Here is a 13,836-nt window from a genome sequence, read left to right on the forward strand (position 1 = left end):
AATGTAATATGGTTCCACTCATCCCATCGCAGGTTCACAGGTACTTACTAGGCTATTGAGCCATGAAGAACTCTAGAAGTCTAGCCATACATTCCAATGAAAATTTTAGCCCTTATATTGTAAATACTAATAACCTAGAGGCAAGAAGAACATTGATAAGTTGCCCATATCCAACAGGGACAAGGGTCCTAAACCCAGGATGAATTTGCAGTTAGCAATACATTTGTCCAGATTACATTTCAATACTGTAAGAGAAGTACTTTGCTTTATGTCGAGATGAGGTGATTCCAACATAAGTGGTATTCTCTGTGATACATCTATCCCTAACATGCTCTGCTTACATTGGGAAAGAGACTGAGATGACTTAAGAAGGTGTTTAAGGGAATGTGCAGTAGGGTCTGACAGGATAGTGCCTGCTGAGGCTCTGTATGAGAGGCAGAGATCACCTCTCAGTAGTCTGCATGACACCAAGAAGAGGGGCAAGGTTTTGAGATGGCCCACATAGTTTTTAAGATTTAGACGCTTGGTTTTCTTATTAACAAAGAGCTACAGACATTGAAGTTGTGTCGGATGTTTGGAGAGGTACATACCGAAGGGGACATTACATTCAACAGTTGACCTAATGAGTGCAGAACACAGTGGAATGATCATATCCCTGGACCTGGAATAGTGGGTACATGGTGACTGAAGGACAGTTTTCTGTCTAAATTAAGTTCCCAGGTCCATAACTGCTGGATCAGTTTTAGAGGTGCGTTGTCAATGTTTTAGTTAAAAAGGACATCTTGTTTACCAAAGGATAATATTTTGATATAGGTTCACAAATAAGTACTAGGCTAGCTGCCCTGTGGGTCATTTCAAGCCTAGCCAATTTCCATTTTTGTGCTCAAATTAGCCTATCCCATTTGGTTACAGACTGACCTTAACCATCCAATAGTTGATAATTATATATTACCCCCAATAAGAATAAATGGAATCATACTGTAGATAATTTCAGGGTACCCATACATAGGAAAAAAATTAAGGAGCTGTCTTTGTCCATTAACAGTAAAGGGATCAGTCCTGTGGTAAATTTTCTGTTTCCCTTCTATAGATCCAAGTTGCACTTGAATATGGACAGGGATGAACTTTGTTTTATGTGGATAGGGAGTCTGTTCCAGAGAAGTGGTATCCTCAGAGATATATTTGTCCATCAATTAATTTGTGATGTGACAGTCAATAAGGTTTGACATCACTTGAGTTATTCTTAAAATTGTAAACGGCTTTTAATAAATGCAATTAAAGTGTACACCCTAGGTTTCATTCTTACGCAGATAACTCATCTATATAATTTTTTAGAATGATCACCATCAGCATTATGTGATCAGGATTCTTACCTTGCTATAGCACAGGGATGATAATGATTTTGGTGATTTATATTACCATCAGCAGTGGCAGGAGTGGTGGAAGGGAATAATATGCTGAACCCAATGATCTTGTGTAGAATATCATAGTTCTGGTTGAAGTTCCAGTTATGTTATTTGGTAAAAGCTCCAACTTCATTGTTTATGAGTAGGCCCTTCTTGAAAAGCATTTTTGTTAGTTACAGAGTATAGCAAATGCAGATGCTACTTATTTCAATTTTAATCACAAAGCACACCTTTACCTACGAAAAACCCAGCTTGGAGTGGTGCAATGTTGTACACCTGGGCTTTTAAGAAGGTACCTCGATAGACCTTTCAGGCGAAGAACTGTTAAACTACCATAACAAGAATAAGTTACATACCATACCCACTGGTAAAACAGTCTGGTACGATCAAAACAAAAAACAGATGACAGTTTCTGCTAGCATGCTTATGCAAAATGCTTATAAAATACTCAAAACAGAAGTTACTTACACTGCTAATATTAAATATGTTAAGGCTGCAAAGACAACTCAGGACAAGTTTAAAGTATTTTTTTTGTGGAGAACTGAAAGAAATGAATTTGGTTTTGAATGACCTGCACAGTTGAGGACTGGATTATCTATGGAGAAATTTGTAATTCTCCACTACCCAGCTTAACATTTTCATTCTGGTGCCCTACAGAACACTGTGGAAGTAATCATGCCCTCTCCACTGCCTTTCTTGCTCTGTGAAGTCCCATAAGATAATCTCTTTAATATGAATCTTTATTCAAAGATACATACAGCCTGTGAACCTTATAAAATTACAGCTGCTGTATCATGTACGCAGATTTTGCATAATTTATTTTTATGAGTATTTTATGCAAATAACTTGTGATTTCTCAATGTTGAATTCTTTCATGTCCTGAAAGGAGTTACCCTAGGAGGGATGTTATTTTAACCTATGAAACATCTGCTTTGACCAGTACATTTTAAATGCATATCATTATTACCATTGCCAGAAGGAAAACTCATTACAAAACCTACCTTCCAGATATATGCCTCCACTTCTGCACTTCAGTTCTTTCATTTAGTCCATCTACAATAGTGGTCATTTGAACAACTGGTCCCAGCATTTCCTCAGATTTGCTGCTACTCAGAGGATAGGATAACCTGGATCCAGCTAAGTCTGGCAAAACGAAGGGTCCCATGACTGCACCTCTGTCTACTGCAACCTTCAGCACCTCATACTGCCCAGCAGCTAAGGTGCTCTCTAAGTACTTCCCAGTGTCTTTAATACGTTGTTGGATCATTGGTGTCAATGGCATATCAGTGCTATAGTAGGACTCTGTATCATCTGCTGAAGAAAGTGTATCCAGTGAATCCAAGCTGCAGCACATAAAGATGCTTGACTGGTCTGACTCCAGGATGCTTTCAAACTGAGAACTGAAAACATCAGTGGTATCTTCAAAATGGAATTGTTCAAGGCTCTCTTCAGTTACGCTTTGAAACCTCTCAGACAAATCTCTAACAAAAAAGAAAAAAGGATCCTGTCACTACATCATCCTTTAACATTTTAGCAGGGTAAGGTTTAGTTACTCAGTTATTCACAAGTTAGCCCTCAATAAAAAAGGGAAAGAAAAAATAAATAAAACAGGGAGGCTGGAAAATTCTTCATAAAGTGAACTCACACCTGCAGTTTGTCCAAATTCTATGTATATTCTTCCACTGTAAAAAAATATACAACTAAAACAAGATGCATAAAGCAATAAATGGTAAACTTTTAGTACCTTTGTTATTCACACAACTGTACCATAAATAACAAATATATTCCTAACGCATCAGTTGATCAGTGACAGGGCCAACCTTGATAGGTCCTTGGATGGGTTCATTACTTCCACAAATCATAGTCTGACAAGCATCTGTAAGATCAGAAGTTCAGGATCATTTGCATGCTGACAACAACAATAAAGGCTGTATTACAACAGTCCTTCAACTTATGCACCTCTTCTAGGCCTGCAAAGTTGTCATCATGCCACTAGCCAGTACCTTTCAGTAAACAGAAAAATACCAATAAAGAAATGACACTCTTAAAATATTTTCTTGGTATTTTTAATAACATGCACAACAATACAAAATATAATGAAAAACACAACAATACCATAATATAAATAAAAAGTAGGAAAGGCATGACTTACAGCAAAAATGACTACATACTCACCATAATGATTGATAAGGATGTGCACGTTCATCAAGTTTTCAAGAACACAGTATAAATTACATGGAGAAATATGATCCCTTCGAGGATATCTAATCAAAAATGTACCCTTTAGGAAGGTCTTAGACATTTAAAAATATAAAGGACAACAAACTGCAGTCTTAGTAGTAGTCAGAGATGGCAGTGATGTGTATTTTGTACAGAGGAATAACTCAGGCCTTTCTCAAATATTTGAGAATATTTGAGAAAGACAGTCTAGCACTGATGGCACTGGGACCATGTCAGGATCCAAGCCTTTAGAAGCAACCCAGATACCAAAATGTGTTGGTTTAACTTTTGAACAACTTTTACTACTGGGCTTCTGGGCAAAAGAAATAATTTGAACTGCCCCTCTGGCATGGGAGTGTCTGCATAAGTATTTTAAGCCCCAAGCAAATAGTAAATGTTGGGGATGTGATAGGAAAGAGCGAGGTAATTGGGAACATGTTTTGGGAATGTAATGAGTTGACAGATTTTAAAAACTGCCTACAGAGTACTTTGTCAGAAATACTGGGAGCAAATGACTGTAACTAAGGAAATGATTCTTTTGAGCTGGGATTCAAGATCTGAATTGCACAGACATATTAAGGTGTTACTAAATTTAATGCAACTCTCTGCAAACAAAAAAAACAAACAAAAAAAATTAATAGAAAAATGGAAATCAAAACATAAACCAACTGTAACTGAAGTATTGAATATCGTAAAGGAGGTAAAATAACTGGATGTGGTTCTAGAAAAGGAATTGAGCAAATTACATAAAATAAATGGACTTTGTGAAAAAAATATACAGAGAATAATATTCATGAGAAGGAGGAGTGACATTTAAGGGAAGGCAGTAAAAGAGCAATTTATACAATGGAATGAATAAAATATCTTCAGATGTGTCATGTTTAACCCAGAATTCTGCAATTGCTAAGATATCAGGACTGCAGATTTTGGTGAATTAATTTATTTGTTCCAGTTTGTGTTAAGCATGCTGCTTGCAGCTGCCTGCATTAATTACAGCATCTTTACACTGTTTTTGTTGGTAAAACAGTGGACCAGGATTTGGTTCCTTACAGCCATGAAGAAGCAGAATATGAGTGATTTTGCTTAATCTGAAGGAAAATCATAGGAATGTCTTCATAGTTGCCCACTGTAGACCATAAAAGATTTTGCATTATGGTCCTTGAGTAAGGAGAAGGTATGAGGGTAAGGCTGAGTAGGTATATAAGTGTTTTCCAAATTTTATTAGGCTTAGGGGGTTAAAAAAGAGGGTATCAATGGACTTCCAAGATGGCTGCACGTTGAGTAATAGCTTAACTTCATCTCTCCTAGTGTGAACACAGAAACTCGGACGAGAGACAGTAAACTTATATTTTTGGGAAAATTTCAGTAACTAGCTAGTAAGTGCACTGACTACATGCCAGCAAAAAAAGAAATTCAGAGAACCTGAAAGAATCTCAATCACAAAAGGTGAGAAAAAAACACTGACTGGGAATAATTCTGTAGGTGTTCAGCCAAAAACAGTGCACTGGAGGAAAAATAAGTCAATTGCACTGAGAGCCAATTAAAATAAATGAAACACTGAAGGAGTATATCAACTCAAATAACAAAAGCCTGGATAAATGGAGGAAGCTTTAAAAAGATTCAGATGAGGTGATAAAACTGCAAAAATCAGGGGTCGAAATGAAAAAGCTGGCTGACTACAAGACTGCTCAAGAGGTGTTTTTTTTTTTAAAACAACAGAATTAGAGGACAGAGCACATAGGGAAAACCTGACATTTTCTGATGTACCAGAGAAGCTGGAAGGAACAGACTGTAGTAATTTTATGAAAGCTCAAATAAGCAACTGGGCTGATATTCCACAGCAGAGGTTGTTAATTGAAAGGGCACATTGTGTGTATGCTTCAAACCTGGTTATGAGAAAACAACCTAGACCTTTACTAGTAAAGATGTAATCCTACTAGCAGAAAGAGTTGATTCTGACAAAACTGCTGCAGAAGGACAAATTACTACAAGTGGGAGACAGTAGAGTGTTTGTGGAAAATGATTACTCACTGTACACCAGACAGAAGAGGAATAAATTTATTCCAGAGAATGACGAGAAGCAGGCTTGAGATTCAAGCTGCTGTACCCAGCTATTTTCAGAATATTCTTTCCTGGAGGGACAAAATAATTTTTTGATGCATAGCACGCTAAGGAGGAAATACAAAAGTTTGGCCAACAAAAAGCTAGTTATGAAACACAAGGAGATTCTGCTTCTTGTTCTGGTAATAAAGATCACAGAGAGACTGTGCCAGTGACACCTTTTCCAATGTTTTAGTGGAAAATGCTTTGAGAGACAGATAAAAGCACAAGAGTTGATTAGAAGAACAAGGAGTACATTAGAAATGAAGCAGAGACTGGATTTGGGAGATGGAGATAAACAGGAATAAAACTAGAAAGTAGGAAGCTGACAAATAAATGTGGGATTACAAAGCATTAATTATATTTGTGAAAAATGACAGAAGAAGAAAACTTAGAAATATTGGACTTTTTTGACTTACTTAAACTTATAGGGGGCTCTAAAGCATATTCCCTACTTTATCCCATTAATGTTTGGAAAAATATTTAGGAGGGGGGAAATGAAGGAAAGAGTTAACCATAAGTAAAACAAAATGTTGTTCTTAATAGTAGTGATTTTATAATGTATGACAGAATCTGCATGCTATAAGGTAAAGTTTTTTCAGTTATTTTTGAGTGCATTGGGGATATTAAAGTAAACGTGTGCCCTGTTTTCTTTCCTTCTTCTTTCTTTCTTTCTCCCTATTCAGTTTTAAGAAATGTAGGCACTGCAACGTATGAAAAAAGAAGAAAAGTAAGGTCAAAAGAGCAGGATACAGGAAAAGTTGATGTGCTTTTTTAACTCTAGCACAGGGGAATGACTGGATTAAGGCTCTTGACTTGAGTTAGTAAGTTTTAAAAGAAAGCAAATGAATAAAAAAGAACATTGTCTAGCAAATAAAGATGTGCTTGTAGAAGCAACTCTGTATGTGGTTCTCATGTCTCTATGGAGACAATTTGATAAACAGCGATACAAACAGAATATATATTCTTTCATTGGCTAGGAGATAATGTTTTCTGAAAGCATTCAAGTCTTTTCTCAGTCTGGGAGAGTAATAAAGATAACACAAAACCAAACAGCACTTAGAAGCACAGGCTGTACCATGTTCCTTAGCACAGAAACACTTCCTTTTATATTAACCCAAGTCTGTAACTGTGGCTGTTAGTCTGGGACAATTGTTCCGATTAGGAGGGTAGAACTTCAATACTTGAAGATGTACACGGTTTTGAGCATTAGTATAAAGGTAATAGGTTATAGGGGCGTATTGGGGTTGTGTTTGTTTTTTTTTTTTGTTTGAGGGCTTTCAATAAAACAAAATGCTCTGTAAGATATGACACAGGCTCAAAGGGATCTGACAAGAAACAACTGTATAAAAGACCAACCTGCCAAACATTAGTGTATGCATGTAACACAAAAGCTGGAACTAGATACCTAACAAAAAGGCTGTTACACATAAAAGGTGGGAATCATAACTTTTTAACATAATGACACGTTCTGTATTATCTTTAAATGCAAATGGTCTCATAGATATATACAAAAAGAAAGAGTAGTGAACTATATTAAAACTGTAGAGTGCAAATAGCTATGCTATAGGAGACACATTTGGAAAGAAATGAACATGTGAACTTGATAAAGGAATGTTTTCTGGATGGTTATTCAGCAGAATACCTGGGAAAAAGGAAAATAGTATTTATATTAATTGCAAGAGGAGCTCCAATAGTGATGAAAAGGATAAAAAAAGACAATAATGGTAGATTTGTTGTACTAAGAGGCTACTGACAAGGAGGAGGAGTACACATGCATGTACTTGTATTCCACGTAAAACTGCTACAATGAAGCTTAAGGAAATTCTGAGAGAAATAATCAGCTTTCAGCAGGGAATATTACTTATAGGTGGGGACTGGAATTTGATTTGCAGCAGTGAAGATGTACTTGGGGGGCCCAGAAGGGAAATACAACAAATGAGAGTAGATTTTTGAAGAAATTTATGAAAATATTTGGCATGAAAGATGTGACTTCAGTAGTAGGAGTTGACTGAATTTACATATTACTCCCAAAAATACAAAAGCTGGTCTAGACTAGACAGAACATATATTTCATAGGAACATGTGCATTTAACTGAAAGTTTTGATATGTGTCCAATAACTACTTCAGACCAAGTGCCAACAATAACTAAAATAAAAATGCAGGGTAATTAAATAAAAATGAGCCATTGGCGTTTTTCTACCTATCTGTTGAAAATAGTGGAATGTAAGGAATGGGTAGTGTAAATTATTCAGAAGTTATTACAGAAGATAGAAATTTCTTCTGAAAATATAGCTAGGGATAAAATTAAAGTGGAGTTTAGTAACAGGGTGGAAATAAAAGAAAGAGAGGTATGGTTAAGAAGTAACAAAAATTATTTAGAGGGGCTGACAAATGTTAAACCACTGCAGAACAGGGGGAATCTCACAGACAAGAAGAGGAGCAATTGTAGAATGCTAAACAGAAAATAAGGGATTACCTTGACAATATGCATGAGTTTAAAGACTGCTGTTAAGGAACTGTATTTTTGATAACAACAACTCAGGCAACAGAAAACAGAAAGGTTGTTGCCAAGCTTAGGGTGCCAATAACAAGGAAGATAACAAGAGATCCTGTAGAGGCACTAGAAATATTTTGAAAATGTTATGAAAGTATGCATACAGCACAGAAATATGGAAATCAAGAAAAAGTACAAATGGAAATGTTTGTGTAAGAATTCAATACGCCAAGGTTAGAGGTCGATGCGACACAATTACTAACAGGACATGAAGAGAAGAGATAAAAGTACTGATGTATAACCAATCCACAGGAAACTCACTGGAATAAGATGGTATTCCTGTGGAAGTTTGGAAGCTAGGAGGGAAAAAAACTAACAAAGATCTGGTAGGTTTTGTTTAATAGTATTTTAACAGAAGGAGAAGTACCAACATCCTGGAAGAAAAAAAGAAGTTATGTACTCACAATAACGTTCCATCTGAGTAGGTAAACTTTATTTGATCAGCAACCTGTGGATTACGGATCCGACACGGATCAGAGCCAGCAGCACACCAAGCAAAAAGATCTGAGCTCCAAGCTCCTCCCCCTTACCCATACTACACTGCAACCTCCTTCCAATACTCAGATCGCGTTTGCCATTTGCACATAACAACAAAAACAACTAACAACCTGAGACACCTGACTCAAGGACAAAGTAAAGCTCATAAGTCCAAACCTTGAGCTCAGCTAAATAACCATGAAGGTCAGGGGGAAGGAGAGAGGGACGGTTGCTGACACATGAAGTTTACCTACTCAGATGGAACGTTATGGTGAGTACATAACTTCTTTATCTGAAGTAGTTAACTTAATTTGATCAGCAACCTGTGGGACAGAGTCCCCAGCTACCCGAATCTTGGGAGGCCCTTAAGGAAGGATATTCCGGAGCACTGCAGAGCCAAAGGCAGCCCTTCTCCTAGACACCAAATCCAGTTTATAATGAGAGATAAAGGTGTGAGAGAATGCCCAGGTAGCCACTGAACAAATGTCATCCATGGAAACTCTAGACTAGAATGCAGCAAATGTTGCCATAGAATGAGTATGAACTCCCACTGGTTCTGGTAAGCCAGATTTTCTGTATGCTTGTAAGATACAACTCGAAATCCACCTGGTGAGAGTCACCTTTGAAACTGGTTTCCCCAGAAAGGGCTTAGCAAAGGAGACAAAATGTTGATCAGATTTACGAAAGACAGCCATCCTGTGCAAATAAAAATGTAACTTTCTGTAAACATCCAGCAAGTGAAGTTTATATTCTCCTTTATTCTGGAAATTAGGGAAAAAGACAGGCAAATTAATGGACTGATTAATGTTCATCTCAGAAGCAACTTTTGGGAGAAAAGAGGGATTAGTCCTGAGAGATACCCTGTCCTTATGAAACACAAGATATGGAGGTTTGATACAGAGAGCCTGAAGCTCTGACACTCTCCTGGCTGAAGTAATTGCTACCAAAGAAGCCGTCTTCCATGACAAGAACTTCAGATCAACAGAAGCTGCGGGTTCAAAGGGAGGCGCAACTAATGCCTGAAGAACTAAGGTCAGATCCCATGGCGGAGATGAATTTATAACAGGGGGTCTCAAAAGAAAAGTGCCTTTTAGAAAGGTCTTACAAACTCTGGCAGCAACGAGGGAACCAAAGTTGTCCCCAATATGAAAATGGGAAATGGCAGCCAGCTGAACCTTCACAGTAGATGAGCTGGCCCCTTGCTGAAAAATATGAGACAAGAATTCTAGTACCGCTGAAACAGGAGCAGTGAATGGATCCAAGTTCTTTTGTGAAGCCCAAATTGAAAAACGTTTCCATTTGCTACTGTAAATCTTCCTGGTAGAGGGTTTATGTGCTGCCACCAGGATAGACTTGACTTGGGAAGAGATACCGGGAGTCCTGGCAACTAGGTGAACTGGATCAGCCAAGCTGAGAGCTTGAGACCGTCCAGGTTCGGAGGAGCCATTCCTGAGGGATAAGAAATCAGATCCGGAATGGGATCCAAGATCCAGAGTGGAGCTATGAGATGAGACCGCAGGCAGGGGAACCAGTCTTGATGAGGCCAGAATGGGGCTATGAGGATAATCTTGCTCCAAAAACCGGCGAGCTTTCTGCAGAAATTTTGTCATAAGCGGAAGTGGAGGATACGCATAAAGAAGACCACGTGGCCAAGCATGGACTAGAGTGTCTCTTGGGGCTTCTCCCAAAGGAGGAATTAGAGTGAAAAACTCACTGCACTTCGCGTTGGAAGGCGATGCAAAGAGATCGCAGCAAGGCTGACCCCACTTAAGGAAGATCTGTTCCACTACACAAGGATTCAGAGACCACTCGTAAGGAGAGAGGATAGTTCTGCTCAATTTGTCTGCCAGTATGTTAGACCGACCCGGAATGTGCATTGCTAACAGGAAGCGGTTGGTGGAGATCGCCCTTTCCCAAACTCTCATGGCTTCTCAGCAAAGTGGGTAAGACCTGGTTCCCCCCTGTTTGTTGATATACCAGACCACTGACATATTGTCCGACTGGATCGCAATAGTCCCCGGAGGAAGAAAGGCATATTCTGACAGCTGACAGCGTTTTCCTGTCTTTCTCACTCTAGACCAGCATCTCGTGGACGGTCTTCCCGAAGAGGGTCGATCCGTCAAAGGATGCATTCGCGAAGGAAGCCTTGAAGGGTTCCGAGAAATCGCAAAGTCGAAGCCAGGCATGATGCCTTAAGGCGATACAGGACCCGCTAGCTCTAGCGGCTCCTTCCGTGGCATGGGAAAGTAGCCGCACAGAACTATTGCACACTGACTTGAGAGTGGCCATACAAGCCAAGAGAGTCCGTTTATCCTCGGCCGACATGGACTCTGGCAGAGACTCAGCGTATTCCTTGACCAGGTCCCGCTGCAGTCTGATTACATGGGCCAAGTAATTCAACGTCCTTATAGAAAAGGTACCTGAAGCAAAAGTCAACTTTCCAATACGGTCCATTGCCCGAGACTCCTTGTCAGGGGGATGGACTGAAGAACTTTCCTGGGCAAGTTCCTTTTTGGTGGCCGCCACCACCATGGCATCAACCGGAAAACCCTTGCCCCACAAATCTTTTTCTGCAGGGGGACTGAGAACCTTATTGGGCCTTCTAGGTATCGGCTCTACAGTGTCCGGCTCCTTCCATGCCCTGGTGGTAATCAGGTCGACCAGGGGGTCAGCTGGGGGGACACCAAAGAGGTAGCTGGGCCTGTGTCGAACTCCTCCAGGAATATCGACTCATCCGAGGAGGGTTTTTGGGTGGACCACCCCCCCCTTTGGTGGAGTATTTCCATAATATCTCCAAAGGAGACATCGTTGGGGGGTGATTTGGGGGAAACCTCCCCTTCCTCCAAATCAGTATCCTCGGGTGAGGGACTCGGGGGAGTCCAAGTGCCTCTTTTTGCACAGGCGTTTGTGAGGGGACCTCCTCGGGGGGACTGTCCGAGGGGGGGCTCACCCATGGATTCATGTTCCTTTAAGGGAACTGGCTGGGGCATCAATGACACAGGCTGTCCCGGGGGGACTGGATGATGGAGGACAAACTGAGCTGCGAGGGAGCAGGGGCGGACCCTGTGGAAAGAGTGAGGGGGTCTCAATCCTCCAGAGAGAACTCTCTACACCACGTCGAACGCCGAAGGGGAACCAGCCTCTTTAAGACAGGTGGCCAGGGCCCACGGAACCGACGAGGGGATCGGCGCCGGAGCCGAAGCGATCGGACCCGAGAGGATGGTGTGCTCCGACCGCAAAGAGGCTGAAGACACACTCACCCCCTCGGATCCGACTCCCAGCTCTCAGCTTTGAGGGCTCGGATCCAAAAGCGGATCCAATAAGCTTGAGGGCATGACCGGCGTTGAGGTAGTAATAACCATCAGCGCCGACCCCCTGGCTCTGGGGCTCCTCGGATCCGAAGACTCCGAAATCCGGTAGTGGATCAGAGAAGGAGCTATCGGGGTGAACAGTGGAGCTGAACTTCCCCCCCAGAAGGGGGTGGGGGGGCAGCAGCACTCCCATCTGCAGCTGAGTTTGCAAAAATTGACGCATCATCCGGTCCATATCTGCCTCTGAAATGCTTCGAGTAGACCTGGAGGAAGCCGCCGATACCGGCCGGGAGGGCCGACGTGACGACGACCTCGAGGGTGGTCGGGTCTCCTCCTCCGGCTCTGGGGAGAAACGTGGCAAAAGGAGCCATTGGGAGGAAGGCTTGGACACTCTTAGAGGAGAAGAGACCACCTTCGCGGGAGGGGCCGAGCAGTCCAATTCGGCCTGCCGCTTGCGACTTCTTTCTCTCTCCCTCTTTTTCTCTCTCTCATTCCCTTCTCTCTTTTTTTATCTTTCTTGGCCTCTCGTTCTCCCTGAGACAAGGTGGGAGGGTGAGTCCCAGACAGGGGAAGAGGGCCAGTCGGCTGGGCAGCTGCGGCTGTGGCTACAGAGAGGGAAGGAGAAGAAGCTGATTCCGCGGGTGGAAGACCCGCCAGAATCAGCTTGTTCTTCCTATCTCTTCCTATCCCTTAAGGCTCGAAGGTTAAAGGCCACACAAATCTGGCAGACCGAAGAAAGATGCGTAACCCCAAGCAAATCACACACTGAGTGTGACCATCTGATGGCGACAGCTTATGGCCACACTCAGAGCATTTAGAAAAGGTCACTTTGTGGCTTTCAGACATACCAAAAGCACACACACAGCCACACACGCACACCTGAAAAGGGGAAAAATAGGGGCCTACAAAGGGATGAGAAACTACCAAAGAGACACGGGGGCTGGAGGGTGGGAAACTAGGACTGCAACAGTGAATACACTCGAACAGCTAAATTTATGGTAAGTGTGCACAACTGTACTATGTTCTTCGCGTTTCACTGTTACAGTCATCACACTTGGGTTGATTCCCAAAGCTGAAGAATGGGTGGAGGCAGTCAAGAAGAGTTGGGGCTGGCTAGTATGCCCTGCAGGACTGCTGTTGCAAAATCCGCCCTGGATTTGGAAAAGATAGGCAGGTGGTAATGCTTGGTGAAGGTGTTAACAGAACTCCAGGTAGCGGCTTCCAGAATGTCCCTGGTAGGGACTCCCCTGAGGAATGCTGTAGAGGTAGAAGTTGCACTAGTGGAATGCATTCTGACCCCCTGAGGGGTTGACTTCCCATGGTGTTTGTAACAGAAATGGATACTGTGTGCTATCCATTTGGAAATGGTCTGTTTTGATATGGCCTTGCCCTCTGCCCTGGTGCAAAACCGACTAGTAACTGGTCAGATTTGCTGAAGGGCTTATTCCTATCAAGGCAGAGTCTGAGCTGTCTGTGCACGTCTAAAGAGTGCAGGATCCTTTCCCCTTTCTTTTGAGGATTAGAGAAGAAGTTTGGCAAATGGATAGATTGGTAGAGAGCTACACTGGACACCACTTTAGGCATAAAGGTATAAGGGTTCCACAGCCATAAGTGCTTGTAGCTCAGACACTCTTCTAGCTGAAGTGATGGCCAGAAGTAAGGCTGTTTTCCAAGAGAGGAATTTTAACTCTGCTGATGCTGCAGGCTCAAAGGGGGGTAGCGTGAGCTTTTCCAGTACAAAGTTAAGGTCCCAGGTAGGGGTGG

General features: G+C 41.6%; 1 protein-coding gene across 1 annotated transcript in view; it reads right to left on the reverse strand.

The window, feature by feature from the left end:
• Nucleotides 1-13,836, reverse strand: part of LOC122791839 (PH and SEC7 domain-containing protein 3-like) — a 2,374,133-nt gene that overhangs the window by 1,152,857 nt on the left and 1,207,440 nt on the right. The window contains exon 5 of the mRNA XM_044059799.1: nt 2,408-2,887. Within this exon, the coding sequence (XP_043915734.1) occupies nt 2,408-2,887 (480 nt within the window). The remainder of the gene's footprint in view (nt 1-2,407; nt 2,888-13,836) is intronic.

This window comes from Protopterus annectens, chromosome 17.part0, assembly GCF_019279795.1.
Source record: "Protopterus annectens isolate FY-2018-M chromosome 17.part0, PAN1.0, whole genome shotgun sequence".
NCBI classification, from domain to species: domain Eukaryota; kingdom Metazoa; phylum Chordata; order Ceratodontiformes; family Protopteridae; genus Protopterus; species Protopterus annectens.